At 37.0% G+C, this 22,592-nt stretch overlaps 1 protein-coding gene across 9 annotated transcripts in view; it reads right to left on the bottom strand.

Moving 5' to 3' along the window:
* CCDC148 (coiled-coil domain containing 148) overlaps window positions 1-22,592 on the bottom strand; it is a 259,617-nt gene that overhangs the window by 108,855 nt on the left and 128,170 nt on the right. For all 9 annotated transcript variants that reach the window (XM_088794553.1, XM_019727195.3, XM_074336739.2 and 6 more), the window contains one exon: window positions 2,229-2,369. In XM_088794553.1, coding sequence (XP_088650679.1) covers window positions 2,229-2,369 — 141 coding nt within the window. The remainder of the gene's footprint in view (window positions 1-2,228; window positions 2,370-22,592) is intronic.

Genomic DNA, 22,592 nt, shown 5'->3' on the forward strand with positions numbered 1-22,592 from the left:
CAATATATAAAATAGTTAACACAGAGAATCTAGATTTGTAGTTAGTATATATAAGAGTAGCCAGAATTTTGGTCAGTATGTCTGAGTTAACATAGAAACCTCCTTTCCCACTTTAAACACAGAAATTTTGAACAAACTATAATAAACACACACACACACACACACACACACACACACACACACACACACACAAATGCCCCAGGGCTGAAAACAAAGATGGAACTCAAAGTCAGAGCAGGGAGAGGGAGCCAAAGTCAAGGGTCTCTTGGGGAGACCTGGACCTGAGCTGGGTCTGAGAAGCTGGTGGCTGGGCCTTTCATATTAGTTGTGGGACGTGCGCACATGGGAACTGGAACCAAGCTACATACTTACAAAGAACAAGAAATCAGGTAGGGCTTCTAGATACACCATGAACACTCCCCAGGGAAGTGACAAAAGGGCTCACTTTCTGCTTGGGATCCGAGGAAGAAAGGGGTCAACTACAGAACGTGGGCTGGTGCTGTGTGTCAGTGCTAAGTAAGCGCCCACCCAAGCTGTCAGCATACATCCCACTTCTCAAAGTTAATATACAAACTGGCCCCAGGCCAACAGAATGCATAGGGCCCTTAGCAGAAGCAAACATAAGACCTCTCTGTAGAGATGCTCTCACCACCAGGTCACAGTTCATAAAGGAAAGCACAATTCACAAAGGAAAAGTTTAAGAACTTTGATTACTTGATCATTTTTAACTTCCATGAAACTACAGACACTACAGGCAAAATTTAAAGGCAAATGACCAATGGAAGAAAATATCTGCCACCCGTATAACTGATAAAAAGAAACATTATCCAGAAAATATAAGAACTTCTACAGATGAATAAAGAAAACATGGACAAATGGACAAAAAATAAGCAATTCACAGAGGAAGAAAATTGTCCAATAAACATGAGGAGATTTTCAATCTCACAAGTGATCAGGGGAATCCGATTTAAAACAATGAGATACTGTTTACATTTATCAGATTGGCAAAAGTCAAAAAGAAAAAAGTTGTGATATCTTATAAAAAAAAAATCTTATGAAGTTGAAAGCTTACAAATCCTCCAACATAGTAATTCCCCTCTTAGGTGTACCCTAGAGAAGCTCTGCACACGTGCCCCAGTAGACACATATAAGATGGCTGATACAGCACAGTTGTAAGAACAAAACTTTAGAAACTTAAATGTCAACCACTAGGAGAAGGGATAAGTGGTGGCCTAGTTCTATAATGGAACACTACGTAGCAGTGAAAAGGAGTAAATTAGGTCTCTGTGTATTAACATGGGTGTATCTCAAAAATGTAAGGCTGAATGAAGTACATGCTGCAGAATGATACAGTGTGATAGTCTTCATGCAAAACACTGAAAGTCACCAACTACATGTTAAAATATTAAAAGCAAAAGATGGCCTAGAAAGATAAAAATAAAATTCATGATCAAGGTTTCCTTTGGAGAGGTAAGAAGGGAAATGGTACTGAGTATGTCCTCAAAAGAGGATTTCAACTTTATCTGTAGAATAAACATCTGAAACAGAATGAAAAATATTAGCAGTTAAAATGCTAGGTGATGAGTACTAATGAGTGTATTACATCATTCTCTGTAGTTTTAAAATATACTGTCTAAATTTAAGAAGTATTTTTAAAAATAAAATAAACAAAATAAAACATGCCTTGGTACTGTACAATTGCTAAGAGGTTGACCATGAATTTGGCTTAATCTGGTTTAATTATTTGGTTTAATTATTCCTTCCATTACTGTTCGTGTTGTTGTTTTGGTGTCAGACCAAATATCAAGAGCACATCTACAAGCTCAGAATGGTCTCTCTCCCATCTTTCAAAATGCCTTTCTTTCACAGATACCTTTTGACAATCATTTTGTTGCACTGCAGTCAACCAAAATTATCCCTGTAAGCCTTGTCCTTGCTATGTCCCTACTTGGTACAAGACTTAATAACACTCACAAACCCTGTCTTTCCTTCACCAACAGCATCTCTTCTATTCACAGGTACCTGTGCTTCTGCAGGTCAAAGTGGGTCTCCTTCACGTCCACAAATCTTTCAAGCTCCTATGAACTGGAGCAAGACAGCACTAGAACATTACAAAACTTTCTAAGAATTGCCTATGAGAATTCTGTGCCAAACACCAATATCAAACAAAGCTCAATCAGGCAATTAAACATTCATTCACACATTCAATGCAACAGCAGATTATATACTTTTTTTTTCTTCTCTTCTCTTTGTAACAATTCCTTCTTCTTCCACAGTTTCTCTTTCTCCTCTGCCTTTTCTCTCCTGATGGCAAAAATTTCCATTTCCAGTCTTGCTACTTCTTCCTGGTGGGCTCGCCATTGAAGAACCTGAAATAAATAGAAATTCATTCCAATAACTATACACACTCAAATGATTTTACAGATCACAACGAGACTAGGTTTTGTATCAAGCAGATGTCAAAGTTTTTCCAAATACACATTAGAACTCCGTGTGCATGTCACTGTGTGAATATGTGTGTGTTATGTGAGCAAGATCTGCGTTTGCTTCAGTGTTAAAAGGAGGAATCAACTTTAAAATCACCTCATTCAGAGATTCTTCACTTAGATTCATGGAGTGAAATCCTAAGGACTCTGTGAATTGACTTAAATGGTCTGTGAATTCTCATAAATAACATGTAAAAATGTCTGTGTTTTTGCAGAGGTCTGTTTTTCTGAAACAACAATTCGTTTCTGTTCAACAGTTTTTTAAAATTTTCAAATGGTCCTAAGATCCTAAATACCTGATATATTTCATCTTCCTTATTTTATAAGTGAGGAAAGTCAGCTCAAATGAAGATGAAAAAAATGTTTCAAGACATTTAAAAGAACTTTCCAGGTACTGATAGATGTTATTGGTAGTTGCGTAGTTGGTACAGCACTTCTAGAGGACATTAGGCAATATGTAAATATGTATCACAATACAAAATAAGCATAACCTTTGGCCCATGACCCCACTTTCAGGAAGTTATTTGACAATCAACTGGACAAATACACAAAAATGTATCCGCAGGAATGTTCACTGCAGTGCTGCTTCAACAGAAAAATTTGAAAGTCTAAAGATCGGCAATAGAAATTAATTATGGTACCAAATTAATTATGTACCTAGATACAATGACTGCCATTGAAAAAGTATGTTACATATCTATATTCATGGACATCGAAAATATCCACAACATATTATTAGGTGTAAAAACACATTTACAGTATAATTTCATTAACAGAAAGCCTTTACTATTTGTATGTGCACCCAAAACATAACATTTCCAAAATTAAACTCAACATCTTTAACTTTGTCACAGCTTCACACCAAGTCCTGTGCACCTGCCTATTCTTTCAAACAACCTGGTTTGTTCTGTGGAACCACAAGTATGTGTATAGTTTGTATATTTTTGATTACTATGTCTACCTATCAACATGACTAATTCTTTACACTTTACATGTGACGTGGGCCATATTATTTCTTAAGATCAGATGAGCTTTTACTTATGACAAATTGATTTCCATAGGCTACCTCACTGGACTTTCCATAGACTACCTCACTGTAATTCCCTAGTCCACCCAAAGTCTATCTGCCAAATGTATTTAGAACAATACCAGACAGTTCACAGGGAACGTCAATTTCTCCAAACAGGACCTGAACAATTTAGCTTTCTCACTCCCCACCAATGCTTAGCTAATGTGTAATCTCTAGGTAGCTTTTTTTCCTGTGCCTTCTCTTATACAGCCATTCTTGTTCTTAGCCCCATGGCATGGTCTAAACTATTCCCCTACTGGGAATGCCCTCAGTTTCCCCCTATTTCATAAAATGCACACATCCCATGTCTTCCATGAAACATTCTCTAACCCATGCTCATCTCTCTTTTCTTAATTCACTTACATACCATAATTGCTCTCTAATTGTTTTGAGCATAATATTTCTATTTTTATTTAGAGCATAGCCTATGATATATATGTATTTTGTCTTCCCCTTATACTGCCTAGCAGACTATTAGCACATCATACATGCTCAATAATTACCTCCTATTTAACTTACCAAACTAAACATTTTTAAATGAAACCATATGAATGGAGAATAAATATACCATTAGAATATACCATTTTGAAACACCTAATGAAACAATGAGTCCTCATTCATTATCATCAGTGGCTACTAAAAATTTCACATTAATAACTGATGAGAAACTTTATAATGGATGGATCAGGCTGGCAACAATTGAACACACTGAACAATCGGAACATCACAGAGAAACAAGCAGACATTTTGGCATCCTGATGGAAGTATACAACATTCCTATGAACTATTCTTGTCAAAAAATATAAATGAATATGATCAAATCTCCAGATCAATTGATCGTGTTTCAGGAAATTCAGCCAAAGGAGAAACATTAAACAACATTATGGGAGTGCAAGCAAAATTGATATATGAAAACTTTAAAGGACTTTAACAAATTATAAGGAAAAAAAGAAGGAGAACTATGGATTAAAAGAGATTTAAGAAGCATACCAACCAAATGCAATATGTGGATTATATTTGGTTTCTTATTTGAATAAACCAACTGTAAGAAGAAATTATAAAACAGAAAGATATCAATATTTACTTAGTTGATGCCATTAAGTAAATATTATTAAAGTTTTTAGGTTTGATTATTGTATGGCTATGCTTTTTAAAAGAGTCTTTTCTAATTTTAGAGATACCTAATGCAATACTAACAGATAAAGTGATATGATGTCTGGGATTTGCTCACCATTACCCATTGGGCATGGGAGAATAGGGAAGGTTATAGATGAAACACATTTGACATTTGAGTCGATAACTGTTCAAGTTGAGTGATGACAGACTTTTGTATATATTTAAATTTTTCCACACTAAAAACTTTGTTTTAAAAAACCCAAAATAAATCATAAAATATAATGTATGTCCAAAGATATTTGTATAATAAAATACTGTAGTCTCAAAGGTTTCAGAGTAGCAAGGAAGATTTGAGATGCACTGAACTAATGAAAAGAAAAATACCACACATTCAGCCTTTCTGAGTACTGAGATTACTTCTACAATAGAAAGAAGTTTGAACTTTGGAACTACTCTTCTCACCTTTTGATTTAAGACTAACTTATGGGAATTATCATTGAATGACATTTGTATAAGTGATGTCACACAATTTAAAGAAGCCAAAGCATGAGTAAATATCTATAACTGGAGAAGATTTCTGTTTCCAAAGGCAAGGATAACAAGAAAATAACCAGACCAATAAAACTGGGGTAACCCAGTTTATCCAACAATTTATCCTTCCTTGTCATTTGCAATCTAAATGATGTTTCTTCCGTTCTCCAGAAAAGATAAGATTATGGTAGTTTTTTCAGTGGGTACACACACCATAGATTCATAAAACAAATGCAATTTCAGAAGCCAATGAGTTGTAGATATCAAACAACATATGAAATGCTGGGGGAAAAAAGAAAAGCAAAACTCTTAGGCAAGTCAGCATCAGCCTTTAGAAACAAAATTGCTTCCACTTAACTGAAATCATGAGAATGGTCAGGGACCCTTAGAGGTTCACGTGAAATCAATAACTCACAACATCATCGGTAATTCCAACCATACCTCCAAAAAACATGAAGCATAAAGGAGAGACGGTTGTTGAAGCTAGCCTTATTATATCCTAAGGAGCTCGAGTTGTGAGATCTTGACAATGAAAAACAGCTCTGCCGTGATCAGTGTCCAGGCAGTAAGCTGAATGTGGTTTTTCAGAATGCACAGTGAAAGCGGTGAAGAATCTGGTGAGAAAAGGGTGCTATTGAAAAATTCTTATCCAACAGATCCCCACAGAGGCAGCCAAGGGATCTGGACGGCTCCCATGTGGAGAGAATGACAACCGATTACAGTATTTTTGAGATGCCCAAGAATAAGAAAGCCAGCAGGTCAGCGAAGGAATCAATGTTAGCACAATAGGCTAAAGTACAGAAGACTTCAGAGCAAACAGCGAGTAAAAGGAAGAATATCCTGGAAGAACATTTGAGTGGTTTTATTTTACAGTGTTTGCTAATTATATAGCTTTAAACAGAGCATGTGAACATAACTGTGTAACAACAATAGCCATGAAAGAACATTACCATAGCAGCAGTCAGAAGCGTGTTATAAGGAAAGCATTATTTATATTATTAACTACATGACATTTTTCCAGGTCTTTAGTTAACATTATGCCTGCCTGAGATAGTCTTTGAATGAAACCTTAATCTAACAGAGAACAAAGTTTAAAATATGTTCATCTACTGCAAATAATAAATTAAAGGTTTAAAATAAAAATGGTTAGTAGCATTACATATATTCCTTGCTCTTAATGTAAAAGTAAAATGGGTCAAGTGAAATTAAAAACACACAAATTCTCAGAGTGAATAAAGTATTAGAAAGACAAAAAGATGAAGCCCATGAGAACTTCAAAGGTAATAATGAAAATTAACATCAAGGTAACAATATTAACAAAATTTTATATCAAAGTTGAGAGCTTTGAAAAAAATTCTAGGGCCGGCCCGGTGGCTCAGGCGGTTAGAGCTCCATGCGCCTAACTCCGAAGGCTGCCGGTTCGATTCCCACATAGGCCAGTGGGCTCTCAACCACAAGGTTGACAGTTCAATTCCTCGAGTCCCACAAGGGATGGTGGGCAGCGCCCCCTGCAGCTAAAGGTTGAACATGGCACCTTGAGCTGAACTGCCACTGAGCTCCCAGATGGCTCAGTTGGTTGGAGCATGTCCTCTCAACCACAACGTTGCCAGTTCGACTCCCGCAAGGGATGGTGGGCTGTGCCCCCTGCAACTAGGAATGGCAACTGGACCTGGAGCTAAGCTGCACCCTCCACAATTAAGACTGAAAGGACAACTTGAAGCTGAATGGCACCCTCCACAACTAAGATTGAAAGGACAACAACTTGACTTGGAAAAAAAAAAAGGCCTGGAAGTACACACTGTCCCCCAATAAAGTCCTGTTCCCCTTCCCCAATAAAATCTTTAAAAAATAAAAAAATAAAAATAAAAATAAATAAAAAATAAAAAATAAAAAATTCTTGAAAAAGAATTGGTAGATAATTAAAAAAAAAAATTCTATTACAAGTGGCAATGTGATACAAAGGAAATGAGTACATGTCTGCAGGGATATGCTCCAACACCCCCAGTCGATGCCTGAAACCACGGATAGTACTGAAACCTATATATCCTATAATTTTTTCCTGTACATACATACCTATGACAAACTTTAATTTATCAGTTAGGCACAGGAAGAGATTAACAATAATAACTAATAATAAAACAGAACAATGATAACAACATACTATAATAAAAGTTATGTGGATGTGGTCTCTCTCAAAATATCTTATTGTACTGTGTATACAGCATGGATACGCTGGACAGAGAAATGATTTGAGTCCTAGACGGAATAGAGCAGGACAGAAAAACATTTTATCACACTACTAAGAATGGCATACAATTTATCCATTGTTTTATTTCTGGAATTTTCCATTTAATATTTTCAGACCATAGTTGACCGTGGGTAACTGAAACCGCGAAAGCAAGACTGAGAATAGGGAGGATTACGGTATTAAACTGTTGGCCAGAACACCTGCTTTTCTTGTCTTATTTCTGCCACTAACCAACAACATTGTGACTCTGAGCAAATGGCCAACGCACTTTCTCATGTATTAAAGGGATGGAGTGGATCAGGTAACTTCTACAGTTTCTTTTAAAATAATTTTTATTTAAGTATAGCCAGTATACAACAATATATTAGTTTCAGGTGTGCAATATAGCGATTCAACATTTATATACCCTACAACGTGATCATTACACTAAGCCTAGTAATGCTCTGTCACTGTGCAAACTTATCACAGTATTATTTACCACATGCCCCTTCACCTTTTTTCTATAGTTTAAAATCTATTATTCTGATCCCATTTTATATTTTTCTCATGTAGAGAAATCACACACAATATATGACATGCTCTGCAGTTTTCTTCTGCAAGCAAAATGAACTGCAATGAGGAATGTCAGTACTTTATAAGCCTGTTAAATAATAATAGGCAATTAAATATTAATATTGAGTTCTATCAGCCGTATTTATGGAAACATGATGTCATGTGTGTTGTTTCGTATAGAAAAAGTACCATCTGGCCAGTGTCTTATAACCTACAATAGTATTTTAAAATGCCATTTATAAGGGCTTATATTGTGCCAGGCCTATGCTTTATGAAGGCATTAAATACATAGTGTGATGTAATTCTTGAAACAAGCAAACTATCTTCTTCACACTTCATCTGGCCAACTGGTACTTAGATATCATTTGCTCCAGAAGCCTTCCCTAACGCATCATTTCCAGGTCAGGTGCCTCTTCTCTAATTCCCTGGCACCTTGTCCATCTCTTCTATCGTAGCATGCATCAAACCATTTGGTTTTGCCTGTACCTTCCACTTGGCTACAAACTTCTTAAGGGCAGGTACCAGACTTGTCTTATTCATAGTCTCTCTTCAGAGCCTAACATTGCACCTGGCACTTAGTAAGAATTCAAGAAATACTTGATGTATGCATGGATACAGTTCTGGGGCTAAGACTTGGAAGTTACATTGACAATGTTTCCCCTTCTCCCCGCTGGATTGGTCTTTAGGAAGAAAAGGTACCGCCATCAGACACGCTACCATTTTCTGACTCCACCACCATAGGACTCTCGATCCTTGCTCTCAATCCCCAGTTCTAGCTGTTTCTGTGCTTCCTAAGCTCTACCTCTGCTTGTCTGATGGGGAAAATATCCAGAAAACCTTGCCAGGACTTTCAACAACTGGCTCATATTTCTAGCAGTGGTCAAGGACATGTGCAAAAATGTGGCAAGCAAATCCTTTCTCTGTCTTCTCCATAAATGTTCCTATAAGCTTCTAAATTCAGTTCAGCTGAGTAAACTTCAAATTTTCATTTTATTAAATCTTTAACAGTCTGATAGTTCCATTAAATTCTTTCCAAATGTCCCACCATTTTTCAATATTACCTAACTAAGCTTTTTTTATCTTATGTGTTGCATTTATGTTTAAACTTCACTCCTGAAACGCAGTACCTGTGATTTCACACAGGTTATTAAAACTTTCTATTCTCCCCTTGGCATTTTTGCTTAGCAGAAAGATTTGGTTTTTTCCTCTTGGTTTCACAAATGTACCTTGGTTTCTTGGATGACTTCATAAGTGCATTTTTTTATCACCTATGTTTAATAACTGCTTTCGATATTCAGTGGCTTTTTTATTAGTCTTTCTCAGAATCTTAAAGATTAGGCACTATTATCTTGACTGTTTCATGTCCTTTTCTTTTCAAATAAAATCTTGCAAAGTTTCATTTACTTGGGTCCTAGAGAGTCTTCACCCTAGCGTAAAGGTTAAGACTTGTAGAGGAAGAAACAAACTAAATGTCAATAAGCAGAAAACTATTAATAGATAATTTTTTCTTCAGGGACAAAATTTACAAACATATCAATTTTATTTATGGAACTGATAAAACCAAATTGTATGATAGAGTCAGAAAATGGGACTAACAGGAAATCACTAGCCTGCTGACTATGAGATCTAGGAAAATCACTTCCCATTTCTGGGCCTTAAATGCTTTTCAAAAAATGAATAGGATTAGATCAATCTTTCAAACGGAGTCACAATTTATTAGTGGATAATGAAATCGATATCGTGAATGGGAACAAGCATTTTTTTTATGGAAGAGAACAGAACAGAAAATATCAGAGTGCCTCTCATCATTATACTAATGCTGTTTCCAAAATTTTTTTCAAGAAATTGTGTGTTGTGGCTTGTGTGTGTGTGTGTGTGTGTGTGTGTGTGTGTGTTCATGATGCAAAATAGATATCTCACTGTAGGTCACAGTCAAAGAAGCTTTAAAAATGCAGCAGGAAGTTCTCTATAATCCCTTCCAATGGTAAGATTCTATGGCTCTGGGATGTAAAGACCAAAGCTATTGTGTTTCCATCATTAAGCCATAGGCATTCCTTCTTCAGTCAACCCAGAGCATGTATAGAAGAGAGAACCAGGTTTTGAAGTCATAAACCAGATCTGGAGTCCTACCTCAGTGACTTACTAATGGTAGTCCCCGAAGTACACTGTTTAACTGCCTAGGTTAATTTAAAATGGGACAACAATGACATATATCTTACAGGGTTGCTGTACAAACACCATCAATTTGCACAAGCCAGAAACTCAGGAACCATCCTAACACTGCCTGTGCCTGACACTCCATATATAATCCATTACCTGTTGACTGTGCCTCTGACTATCTCTTGGGCCCACTCACTTCTCTGCAAATTCATACCCCCATCCTAATGCTAAAAGGATGCATCCACTTTTGTTTAATTCCCTGTCCACATCTGCATCGCACTGCCTACAATTTCAATGGTTTCCACTCCTCTTGGGGGTGAAGTCTAAACTCCCAAATGTGGACCTCCAAGGTTTGGCCCTGCCTATGTCTACAGCCACAACTAAAAACGCCAACCAATCACAGACTCACCACCTGTGCTCCAAGAGCAGTGGTCATCTTAGAGATCCTTGAACAGGCCACGTTTTCTCCAGCTACATAGATGTTGTACATGCTGTTTTCTTTTTTTCTTAAGATTTTTATTAAAATATAGCTAACATACAATATTATATTAGCTTCAGGTGTACACCATAGTTATTCTATATATACCCAAAGAAGTGATCACCATAAGTCCAGAAACTATCTGACACTGTACTACATTGTCATAATATCATTGACTATACTCCCTATGCTTTACTTTACATCCCTATGACTACTGTGTAATAACCAATTTGTACTTCTTACCCCCTTCCTCATTTTCACCCAACCCCATCCCATCTGGCAAGGATCAAAATGTTCTCTGTATCTATGAGTTTGTTTCTGTTTTGTTTGTTTGTTTATTTTGCTCTTTAAATACCACATATAAATGAAATCACATTGCATCTGTCTTTCTCTGTCTGACATAGTCCACTCAGCACAATACACTCCAGGTCCATCCATGCTGCTGCAGATGGCAAGAACCCATCCCCTTCCATGTCTGGGCAATATTCCATTGTATAAGTAGGTACCACCTACTCTTTATCCATTCATCCATTGACGGATACCCAGGCTGCCTCCACATCTTGTCCATTGTAAGCAATACTGCAATAAACGTAAGGAGGCACACACACCCTTGAAATAGCATTTTGTGTTTCTTTGAAATGAAAAAAATATCCAGAAGTGGGATTCCTGGGCCCTTGTCTCTTGTTATAGCCTTTGTTTTAATGTCTGTTTTGCCTGTTATAAGTATTGCTACTGAAGCTTTTTTCATTTTTTTTTTGTTTCTTTGTTTCCATTTTCATGAAATATCTTTTTCCATCCCTTTACTTTCAGTGTTTTGGGATCTAAAGTGAGTCTTTTGTAGGCAGTATATGTAAGGGTCTTGTTTTCTTATCCATTCCACCACCCTATCTTTTGATCATAATATTTAATCCTTTACATTTAAAGTAATTGTTCATAAAAATATAGTTATTACCATTTCATTATTCATATCATTTATTTATTTATTTATTTATTTATTTATTTATTTATTTATTATCTATCTATCTTTAGGAAGTCCCTCTAAGATTCCTTGTAATACTGAGTTTGGTGGTGATGAATTTCAACCTTTTTTTTTTTTTTTTTTTGGTCTGGGATTTTCTTTATCTATCCTTCAATTCTAAATGATGGCTTTTCTGGATAGAGTAATCTTGGTTGTAGGTCCTTTCTTTTCATCACTCTGAATATTTCCTGCCAACCCCTTCCAGCCTGCAAAGTTTCTGTTGAGAAATCAGCTGACAGTCTTATGGGAGTGCCCTTGTAGGTAATTACCTGCTTTTATCTAGTTGCTCTTAAGAGTCTTTCTTTGTCTTTAAACTCTGTCATTTTTATTATGATGTGTTTTGGTGTGGGCCTTGTTGGGTTCATCTTGTTTGGGATTCTCCACACTTCCTGGGCTTGTATGTCTATTTCCTTCACCAGGTTAGGAAAGTTTTCTGTCATATTTCTTCAAATAGATTTTCACCTCCTTGCTCTGTGCCTTCTCCTTCAGGTATACCTATGATGTGACTGTTAGTATGCTTGTTGTTGTCTGAGAGGCTCCTAGAAGTGGCCTGGGTGTACCTGAAAGTTGGGTGTTGTGGGGTCTTAGTAAATCACCAGAGCAGGGCAAACGACTGGTGGTAATCAGGTTGACGGGAATTCACATATGGTGGCTGCCTTTGTCTGCATGCTGGGAGTGGAAAACAATGGATTTTCTCAGCACGTTTTTTTTTTTTTTTTTTTTTCTTGGGCGAAAGCCGCCCCTCCAGCCCTTGCCTTGAAGCCAAACAATTCAGTTTCTCCCCGTATATCCCTGGAGTCTTTTGAGCTGCTGCCCTAATGCTAGAGCTCAGAGCGAGTGAGTACAACAGCGAGGAATCTGTGCATGGGCTCTTTAAGGGGAGCACCTGTGATTGCAGCCACCTTCATCTCACTCAGCCAGTCTCCACTTGTTTTCACAGCCAGAAGCTATGGGGACTTCTCAGCACTGAAACCCTGGGCTGGTGGGCCCTGTATGTAGCTGGGACCCCTCACTCCTCCCGGATGGACATCCACAGCCGAGATATTCCTGATTTTTAATGATGACTCATGAGTGGGGTATCAGCCTGTTCCTTGCCTCTGCCCCTCCTACCCGTCTCAAGGTGGCTACTTCTGTATGTCCTTAGTTGGACTTTGATTCAGCTCGAGTTCAGGTGATTTTCAATGATGGTTGTTCTGTAGTTTAGTTGTAATTCTGATGTGATCATAGGAGAAGGTGAGCACAGCTTTACCTACTCCCCCATCTTGACCCAAAATCCTGACATCATACCGAGTTTCCCCCAAAATAAGACCTAGCTGGACAATCAGCTCTAATGTGTCTTTTGGAGCAAAAATTAATATGACCCGATATTATATTATATTTATTATATTATATTATACCTGGTCTCATATTATAGTAAAATAAGACCAGGTCTTATATTACTTTTTGCTCCAAAAGACTCATTACAGCTGATTGCCTGGCTAGGTCTTCTTTTTGGGGAAACACGGTAGATGCTTTTTCCTATGCTTGAAATGTTCTTCCTCTTATCCTTGCTTCCCTCATACCTTTTCCTAATCAATATTTACTATGTTCCAAATTTTAGCTCCAGTGTCTGTCAGGGAAGACTTACCTACCCACCCCACATGAGGTAAAGCCCCCCAGTTGCATGTTTCCATAATATTGCTTACTTTTTCCTTCAAGGTACTTATCATAGTTTGAAATTAGACATTCAGGCTTGTGATTACATAGCCAATGTCTGTTTCTTCATTAGACTGTGATATCCATGAGGACATGGACCATATCTAATTGGCTCACCATTTTGTCTTCACAAAATGCCTTACACACCACCTGAAACCCAATGGGTGCTCAATAAATATATTGGGTTGGATAAATAAATGAGATAAGAAAGCATAAATGCTACACAACTCTAACTATATTCCTGGATTGCTGCAATTGCTTTCTAGCTGACTTACCTGATTACTTCAGTGTCTCTTTGATTCAATCCATTCTATACACATTTGCCTATTAGATTATTTTCACATATTTTTGTTTCCGTGCTCAAGATTCTAATAGTAGTAGCATTGCATTGGCCACCATTTCAAGTGGCTTTTATGGCTATTTATTTATTTGGAAACCAAATAGTCTAAAGAAGGACTCAATTTTTTAATGTATATTTGGCATACTTGACCCTATATATTTGACCTTATTTCCTATTATTCACCAGAGCAAACAGGCTTGCCCTTCCTCTTCCTTCTCTGCCTCTGTCTCTCCTCCGTACTCCTACAACCTATGTTTATCCCCATCCCAGGCCTTTGCTGGAAAGCGTTTACTCCTGCTCATCTGTCCTTCAAGATCATTCAGGGCCCCTTCTTAATGATTTCACCCAACACTTGTCTATCTCATCTCTGACCTGTATCCACAGTGTCTGAAATAGACACCAACCAGTCACTTTTAACCCATCTTGCTTTATTTTCATCTCACTATAAAAAATTATATTATTATGCTAAGAGTTCTTATCACAAGAATTTTCTCTTTTCTCTTTATTGCATCTATATGAGATGATGAATGTTAACTAAATCTATTGTGGTAATCATTTCACAATATATGCAAATCAAACCATCATGCTGTACACCTTAAACATAGAGGCATGTATGTCTATTTCTCAATAAAACTGGAAAAATTACATTGATCAATTGATTTATTTTCTTGTCTGTGTTTCTCACTAGACATAGTTTCCATGATAGCAGGGACATGGTCTGGTTCACTGTCCTAACCCCACTCCTGGAACAGTGCCTCACCCAAAGTGCTCAATGAAAATTTCTTGGGTGGATGAATAAATGTCTAAAACTCAGATTATCAACCGTATACATGCTTAGTGTCTAAACCCTGAATCCAGATTACTGCCACCTACCATGTTACTTCTGGGTTCCATAATTTCAATAGGAAACTTTAGGCTCAACAATTCCCTACACATACCTCCCCTCTCTGTTTCTCTGACAATTTTATCAACATGATACACTGAAATCATTATGGTTTCACACAGATGGTAGGACCTAAACTCAGCATTGAACTATTCATAGGAAATAAGGAGGATTTAGACTATAATAGGACTTAATAGTTCAGAATACCAGGCTCTGCCTTAGGGATATAGGCTATGAATTAAGGTCTTGAGAAAGGTTAGGCTTATATATGTGTATAGCCATCATCTCCCAGTGGGTAGAGGGTACTGATGTATTCTCCTTTTTATCTCCCACAGAAATTATCTCAGTGCCTGGCACACAGTGAATGTTTATGAAGTATACGTTAAAAGTATCTTTAGCACTTTATCTTACATAAAAAGTTTCGGTTGATAAAATCATAAAACTTCTAGAAGAAAGTATGAAGGGTAAGGTCCTTCGCATCAGTCTTGGTGATGATTTTTTTTTTTTTTTTTGATTGGCACAAAATCAAAGGAAACAAGAGCAAAGATAAACAAGTGGGACTATATCAAACTAAAAAGCTTCTGCACAGCAATGGACACCATCAACAAAATGAAAAGCTAACTCACCAAATGGGGGAATAAAAATTGCCAGTCACATATCTGATAAGGGGTTAATTTACAAAATATATAAAGAACTCATGCAATTAAATAGAGATAAAGCAAACAATCCAATTTTACAATGGGCATAGAATCTAAAGAGATATTTTCGAAAGAAGACATCCAAATGGCTAACAAGCACATGAAAATGTGCTCAACATGACTAATCACCAGAGAAATGCAAATGAAAACCACAATGAGCTACCACCTCACACCTGTCAGAATGGCTATCACCAAAAAGAGAAGAGATAACAAGTGTTGGCAAGATGTGGAGAAAAGGGAACACGGGTGCACAGTTAGTGGGAATATAAATTGGTGCATCTACCAAGGAAAAACAGCATGAAGGTTTCTCAAAAAATTGCAAATATAACTACTATATGATCCAGCAATTGCACTTCTGGGTATTTATGTGAAGAAATCCAAAACACTAATTCGAAAAGATATATGCATCCCTATGTTTGTTCACTACAGCATATTTACAATAACCAAGATATGGAAGCAGTCTAAGTGTCCATTGATAGATGAATGGATCAAGAAGATGTGTCATATCCATACAGTGGAATATTATTCAGCCACAAAAAGGAAGGAAATCCTGCCATTTGTGACAACATGGACAGACATTGATGGCATTATCTTAAGTGAAATAAGTCAGACAGAGAAGGACAAATACTAAATACTGCATGATTTCACTAATATGTTAGTCTAAAAAAAAAAAAGAACTCATAAATACAGAGAACAGATTGGTGGTTGCTAGAAGTGGAGGGATGAGGGTGGGCAAAATAAAGGGGGTCAAAAGGTACAAACTTTCAGTCACAAAATAAATAAGTCATGGGGATGTAATATGCAGCATGGTGACTATAGTTAACAATATTGTATTGTATATTTAATAAGTTGCTAAGAGAGTAAATCTTAAAAGTTCTCACCACAAAAATAACAATAATTATTATCTGTAGTGATAGACGTTAACTAAACTTATTGTGGTAATCATTTTGCATAATATTTCAAATCATTATGCGGTCCACCTAAAACTAACATAATGTTGTATGTCAATTATAGCTCAATTTTTAAAAAAGATTTTGTTTATTAAGCATTTCCCATGCACATTCCACTTTCCAATTCGATTATATGCTTCTTGCCTTCTGAGGTCATTTATGCAATTTTTATAACATAAAATCCACTACTATGCTAAACTCATAGAAGATATTCTATAACACTCATTGTTAAAGATATCTGTGATCTTACAAATATCCTGTAAGAAAGTTGAGACAACTTTCTGTTAAGCCCTAAGTTTAATTTCAGTATCAGGGATTTTCCATAAAGTCACTCACCCTACAAATGGCTCCACTTTTGATTCTGCAATTCTGAGCTTTCTTATCTTGGGCTATGGTTAAAAATAAAATATCTAGCACATTTGCCTAACAAGGCACTTGCCTAATTAATGCAAGTGAAATGGATTACAGAGAAGAGTTATCTAGAATCCTTTCCTGTAATTAGGGTGGTATGATGTGTAGAGGGAGAAAGTGGGAGAAGTGTATTAAATAAGCATTAGTAAGCTATTCTTAAATTCACAAGTTTACACTAGCATAGCCACACACCTCAAAGCTCTGCTATTTCCCTTAGAGTTATTATTTTAATGAACAGAACCTCAAGAGAAATGCTCATAGATCAGTAACGACTGAAAAGTTTGTTGTTGTTGTTTTTTAATGAGAATAAAACACTTTTGGAGCTATGAAATGGAGACCACTGCTGAGAACAGAAATTAATGAAAGTGATTACAGAGTGTGATAAAAGTGATTACAGATTATGGATTTCCTAACTCATAGGACCCAAACAAGAAAACTTCCACGAGAATACTTTTTCCCCCTATCAGCTCAGTTATTTCTAGATATAGCACAGAATCAACAACAGATAATTTAAATAATTTGGCAGTACTTTTAATCTCTTCATAAAAACTCATTACGTTTTACTTATATAGGAGGCAAAAAAGAGGAGTCAAACAGAGATCACAAGAAGATTAACTGGGAAAAGTTGTAAAACAAAGCGACGTCCATTACCATCAACAGAACCCCCTTCACTTGGGATGTTGTTGAGCAATAAATATTTCTAACTAGATACAGCGCACGTTGATATGTGCATATTGCCGGAATGCTTTCCTGCAGACACAACAGTCAGAACATATAATAAAAAAGAAGCAATATCTTCTTAGGGGAAAAAAAAACAATAGAATAAAGGGGGGAAGGGACGACAAAAGGTAAAATGAAAAATTAAGGGGCCATTGTATCTATGGACAGAGGCCTCACTCAGATTATCCCCCAAAAATGCGAATGGAAGTTACGCACATCAATTCCCGAAGCATTCACAAGATGATAAATCACATCGTCTTAAACTTTTTCCGAATAGATACTAAGAAATAGGCTGGATGCTCTACTGACAGTACAATACGTTTACAAAAATGGGAAATCTTATTCTTTTCCATTAAGTCTTAGTAAACCTCTGAAATGAACGTTCTGAGCAGATAAACACTGGAACAATGTGCATTCTTTTGAATTCATTTGTTTTATGTTCAAGATGTAACCAGTTTTACTTCTAAATGACAACTCCATTGAAGGTCATTTATACATTCCTCTGACTTCCGCTGTCTTCTAATTACTTATTCTGCATATGTTTCTCGAAGGAACAGCTATGACCCTCTTCTATAAAATTCTATACTATTCAGCCAAGGAGACAACTCTGTCCTAATCCACAAAAACGTATTAAATAGGACATATAAAGCATGATGGTCTGAATCTAATTGCCACTTATGCTAGGAGATTCAGAAATTTGAATTAGGTCTTTCAAGTCTATGCTCTATTGCAAGGTGCTGCTTACAGATAATTACTCCCAACTAGGAAAAAATATTCTACCTGTCATAACAGAGATAATGTAACTGACCAATAATTCTATACATCATTATGTGCAAATGTCTTGGGGATTTTTTTACATTTAAAACAGCTTTGTCTTTTCATAGGAGTCAGAGGCGTTCTGGCATTCCAGGTTTTTCCATGTGTGATTCCTTTACGTCATGCATGTTCCATGGATCACAAAGGGAGAGGCTCTAATCCTTGAATAATATTGTCACTAGCATTTTAATTACGACATAGTCTCTGAAATTAGTAAGAAAATGTCTCTAATTTGTAATTCAATAAAAGCATATTTTAAAGAGTCAGTAGCATGTCAGAATTAATAACACTGATGTGACATCTTCATCAGCTGGCTGGATCCACCTCGTGTATGTACTCTCCGGTGTTCCCAGGGTTTCCTTTCTGGTGCTTTCCTTTCCACTGAACCCACTGGGCTTCCAGTACTATGAATGTGCTCACAACCCCCAAATCCAGGGGTCCTGATCCACATATCCAACTGCCTGGTAACCCACAGACCTCTAAAAGCAACACATTCAGAAACAGAATCACTATCCTTCCCTCAAAGCTCGATTCCCTATCTAGGTTGATGGCATCATAGATCACCCGGTTCCCCAAGATAGGAGCCACTCTAGACTCCTTTCTCTATATTAACCTTCACATCCTGTCACTAAGTCCTCCTTAATATGTCTAGACTCCTTTATCTCTCCTCCGGCCCCCCACGCTACTAAGTTCAGTTAAATTTTCATCATCTCTTTCCTAGACTGCGAGAATTATTTTCTAGCTGGGCTCCCCACTTTCAGATTTATCTCACGTCACTCCATCCTCCGCATCATGCCTGACTAATCCTTTTATAATGAAAAGTCTGATCATATTACTCCACTGCCTCAAGGTTTTCAGTGGCTCCCCACTGTTTCCGGCAGAGACACAAATTCAAATATCTATTGGGGCCAAGCGTTTATCAAAAATGAGTAAAGGGGACTGGGTGTAAGACAACAGGTGGTGGTTGGGACTGTACCCAGGTGGCTAGGCACATGTCCCACCTAAAGACACCTAAGGGAGGCAGTTGCTTTTGACTCCAGCCAATTGTTAACACTGAAATGTAGGCCCCAGGTCACCAGATGTTTCAATTTATCAAGAGAAGCAGAAAGCCTAGATTTGTATGCACATTTTCCAAAATTTTATGGTTGAAAATACACCCACATTCTTAAAAACAAACATATGAAGCCCTAATTTATCATTTAGGCTGCAATAGTTTTCAACATCTGATCTACTAGATAAAATTCCAACTCTTAGTATCCCGTACCAGGTCCCCCATTATCTGTCAAAGAATATTCCTTTCTTCACCCTCCCTGCACCCAAACCAATTACATTCCACCCATAACAATACATGCAATTCTTCAAACACACCATGCTGTCTTAGCAGCCCCCACCCCCCCATGGCTTTGAATAGCTTTTTCTACTTCTGGAATACTTTACCCACCCCTTGTTTTAATAGCAAATTGTTATTCAGTTTTCCAGAATTCGCTCAAGCATCTCTTCCTCTGTAAAGCCTTCCTGGAGCCAGCCACAAGACAATTATTTTGTGTTTGGTGTCACCACCATAACTAGGACATACACTTATTACAGAATTAATTGCAGTAAATGGAATTTATTTATTTTAAAGTTGCCTCCCCTATCAGACAATGGAGCTCTTTAAGGGCAAGACCTTATTCAGGTTTTTACATCCTTCTCAGCCCATAGGCTATTAGTGGACACATAGTAATATTAGAACTAAACAGGAGGAGAAAAGGAACTGTGCCATTTCCCCCAGTTTATAACAAAATATTAACAATAGGAAAACACAGGTTAGAGACCTTCATTGGTGTCTGAAAGAATTTGACTTTGCTTTCATATAAATATAACAATGTCAGCTTTAACTGAAAAATGCTCATAATCTACGTCTTCTCCCAGGCTGGTCAGCCCTTCACTCATTATGCAGTGACTCCGGCCCTGTTTTCTCTTTTCTGACCCTACATATAGTTTTGGGTTTCCCTGAATTTTATATAAAAGGAATTATTCAGCATGTAGTGTACAGCATGGGTTTGGCTTCTTTCACTTTGTAATGTGTTTGGGGTGCATCCATGTTGATGCGTGTATCAGAAGTCGATTCCTTTGTATGGCCGAGAAGTATTCCATTGTATGGATGCACCACAGTTTATTTATCTGCTCAATAGTTGCAGGACGTTTGGGTTGTTTCCAGTTTTTTTGGTGATTACAATTAAGTTGCTATAAACATTTGTGGCAGTTTTTTTGTGCAAACATGAATTTTCATCTCATTTGGATAAATATCCAGTAAAATTGGTGAGTCGCATGGTGAGTATATGTTTAACTTTCCAAGAAACTGCCAAACTGTTTTCCAAAATGGCTGTACCATTCTGCAGTTCCATCAGCAGTGTATGAGAGTTCCCATTGCTTCATATCCTCACCAGGACTTGATATTGTCAGATTTTTGGACAGTTAGTATTTGTTTGGTGGGGAGGATTGATTGAAGCCATTCTAACCGAAATGCAGTGGTATCTCACTGTGGTTTCAATTTGCCTGACCTCTTCAAAGTCATTTTTTCTTCACTTTTCTTTAGTAGCTGATGTATCAGACATCTCTCTGTCCCACCTGCCACCCTCTTGGCCAACCTATTAACTGCAGCTGTGTGGCAACCAGCTGCTCACAGGTAGGTCCTCAAAGCGACTCAAGGAATCACTGGCACCATGTATCTCACGTTTTGCTCACAGTGTCTCTCTCTCCACCTACACGTGAAATATTTGCAAACATCTGATTCTGATGCAGGTGTAAACCTAGAAACAAAAGGAAGTTTATACCATAATGGGCAAGAGTCTATACTCTTGACCAATGCTGGATGGAAGCTGGTGAATATATACTCATCTGAGGCATTTTCTTTATGGCTCCTCACAATATCCCAAGCGGGAACAAACACAGACTGAATGTTGTATTGCGTACAGTGGGGATCAGCAAAATAAGATATCCTGGCAATGGCTTTCCTTCCTTACTTTATGACTCTTTCGACGCCCCTACTTTTCTTCCTTGAGGTCATGTTCCAAAATAAATTACCTGCACACAAGCCCTTGTCTTGGGCTCTGTTTTAGGTGATATCCAGGCTAAGTCACCTTTGGAAAGTCCTTCAGTTCAACGCGGAAGTAAATAATACAACGGAGCGGAACCTATGCTGATATTCCCTGTAAGACACACAAGAACGCACTTTTTTTCTCTTTAGTGAGTACTATTGTTAGGCATGTTTTCAAGCATGAGATTGTGAAGTTATACGACTAAACTTGGGTTTTTAATACTTAAATAAGTCTCTTTCATTAGGATTTTAAGGAAATATGTGAAGATAGTATTTTAGATGTATTGAAAGCAAAATATTAATGTCAACTTGTTAAATATTAAGATTTAACTGTTATTCTTCACTGGTAGTAATCTGCTAATTTGCATTATTTTATTTCACTTCACATTTTGTAACAGAGCCTCATGGGACTAATATGAAAACCAACTGAGGTGGTTTGCCCACATGTGGTCTCTTATGGAGGGGGGTTGTTACTCTCTACAAGGGTTCACACCAGGTCCGCAGAAAAGACATGAGTGATGGTGACCCTTGTGTCATTTAGGACAGAAGCAAATAGCAAAAGAAAGGGTTACTTTATTTTGCAAGAGGAACAAAGTCTTTGATCCTGATAACTCTAGCCACTAAAGCTACATTCAAGTGGCTCAGATAAAGATTACCCCCTAAGAAATGTCCATATAGAGAACGATTCATAGGTAAACTTAGAATCTTGTAAAGGTTTATATTATTATTATTATTATTATTATTATTATTATTATTATTATTATCACTTTTGAAAACAGATCCCACTTTTCTGGTTGTCCATAAAAAAGTAGCTTTTGTTAGCAAGCAGGAGGAAACTAGTCTATTCAGAAGGATAGATTTCTCAATTTTCTTGATGACAATACAAATGTAACTCAACTCCTTTGGCACAGATATTTGTATATGTGCTGATTATATCTATGTGCACTCTTTGTGTAGGGGCTCTTTTCCTATTGTAGAAAGCATTCTTAAATTTTCATAAAAGGTAAAAGCTGACATATTGGTAGATAGAAGCTACAAATGTGCACTTTATTAGAGGACAGCTCCTGAATTTTATTCACAGTTTATAGGCTTCATAGATGAATGATGGAGAAAAAGCTCCTGGGGAAAATGAGCAATTTAAGTTGGATGCGATTCCAAATAAAAACGTGTAAAAGAAAACTATACAAATAATTGTTTAGCACTTATAATAACCAAGCATTGTAAACCTTTACAACATATTGCATTCGTGAAACTGATTTCTTCTGTTTCAGCATAATCACCATCACCTTCATTTTCATTAAGTAATGGAATTAAGATGCAGATTTTTTAAGTTAATAAACTA

Source organism: Rhinolophus sinicus, chromosome 17 (genome assembly GCF_057876585.1).
Source record: "Rhinolophus sinicus isolate RSI-liver-muscle chromosome 17, RSI-T2T, whole genome shotgun sequence".
Lineage (NCBI taxonomy): Eukaryota > Metazoa > Chordata > Mammalia > Chiroptera > Rhinolophidae > Rhinolophus > Rhinolophus sinicus.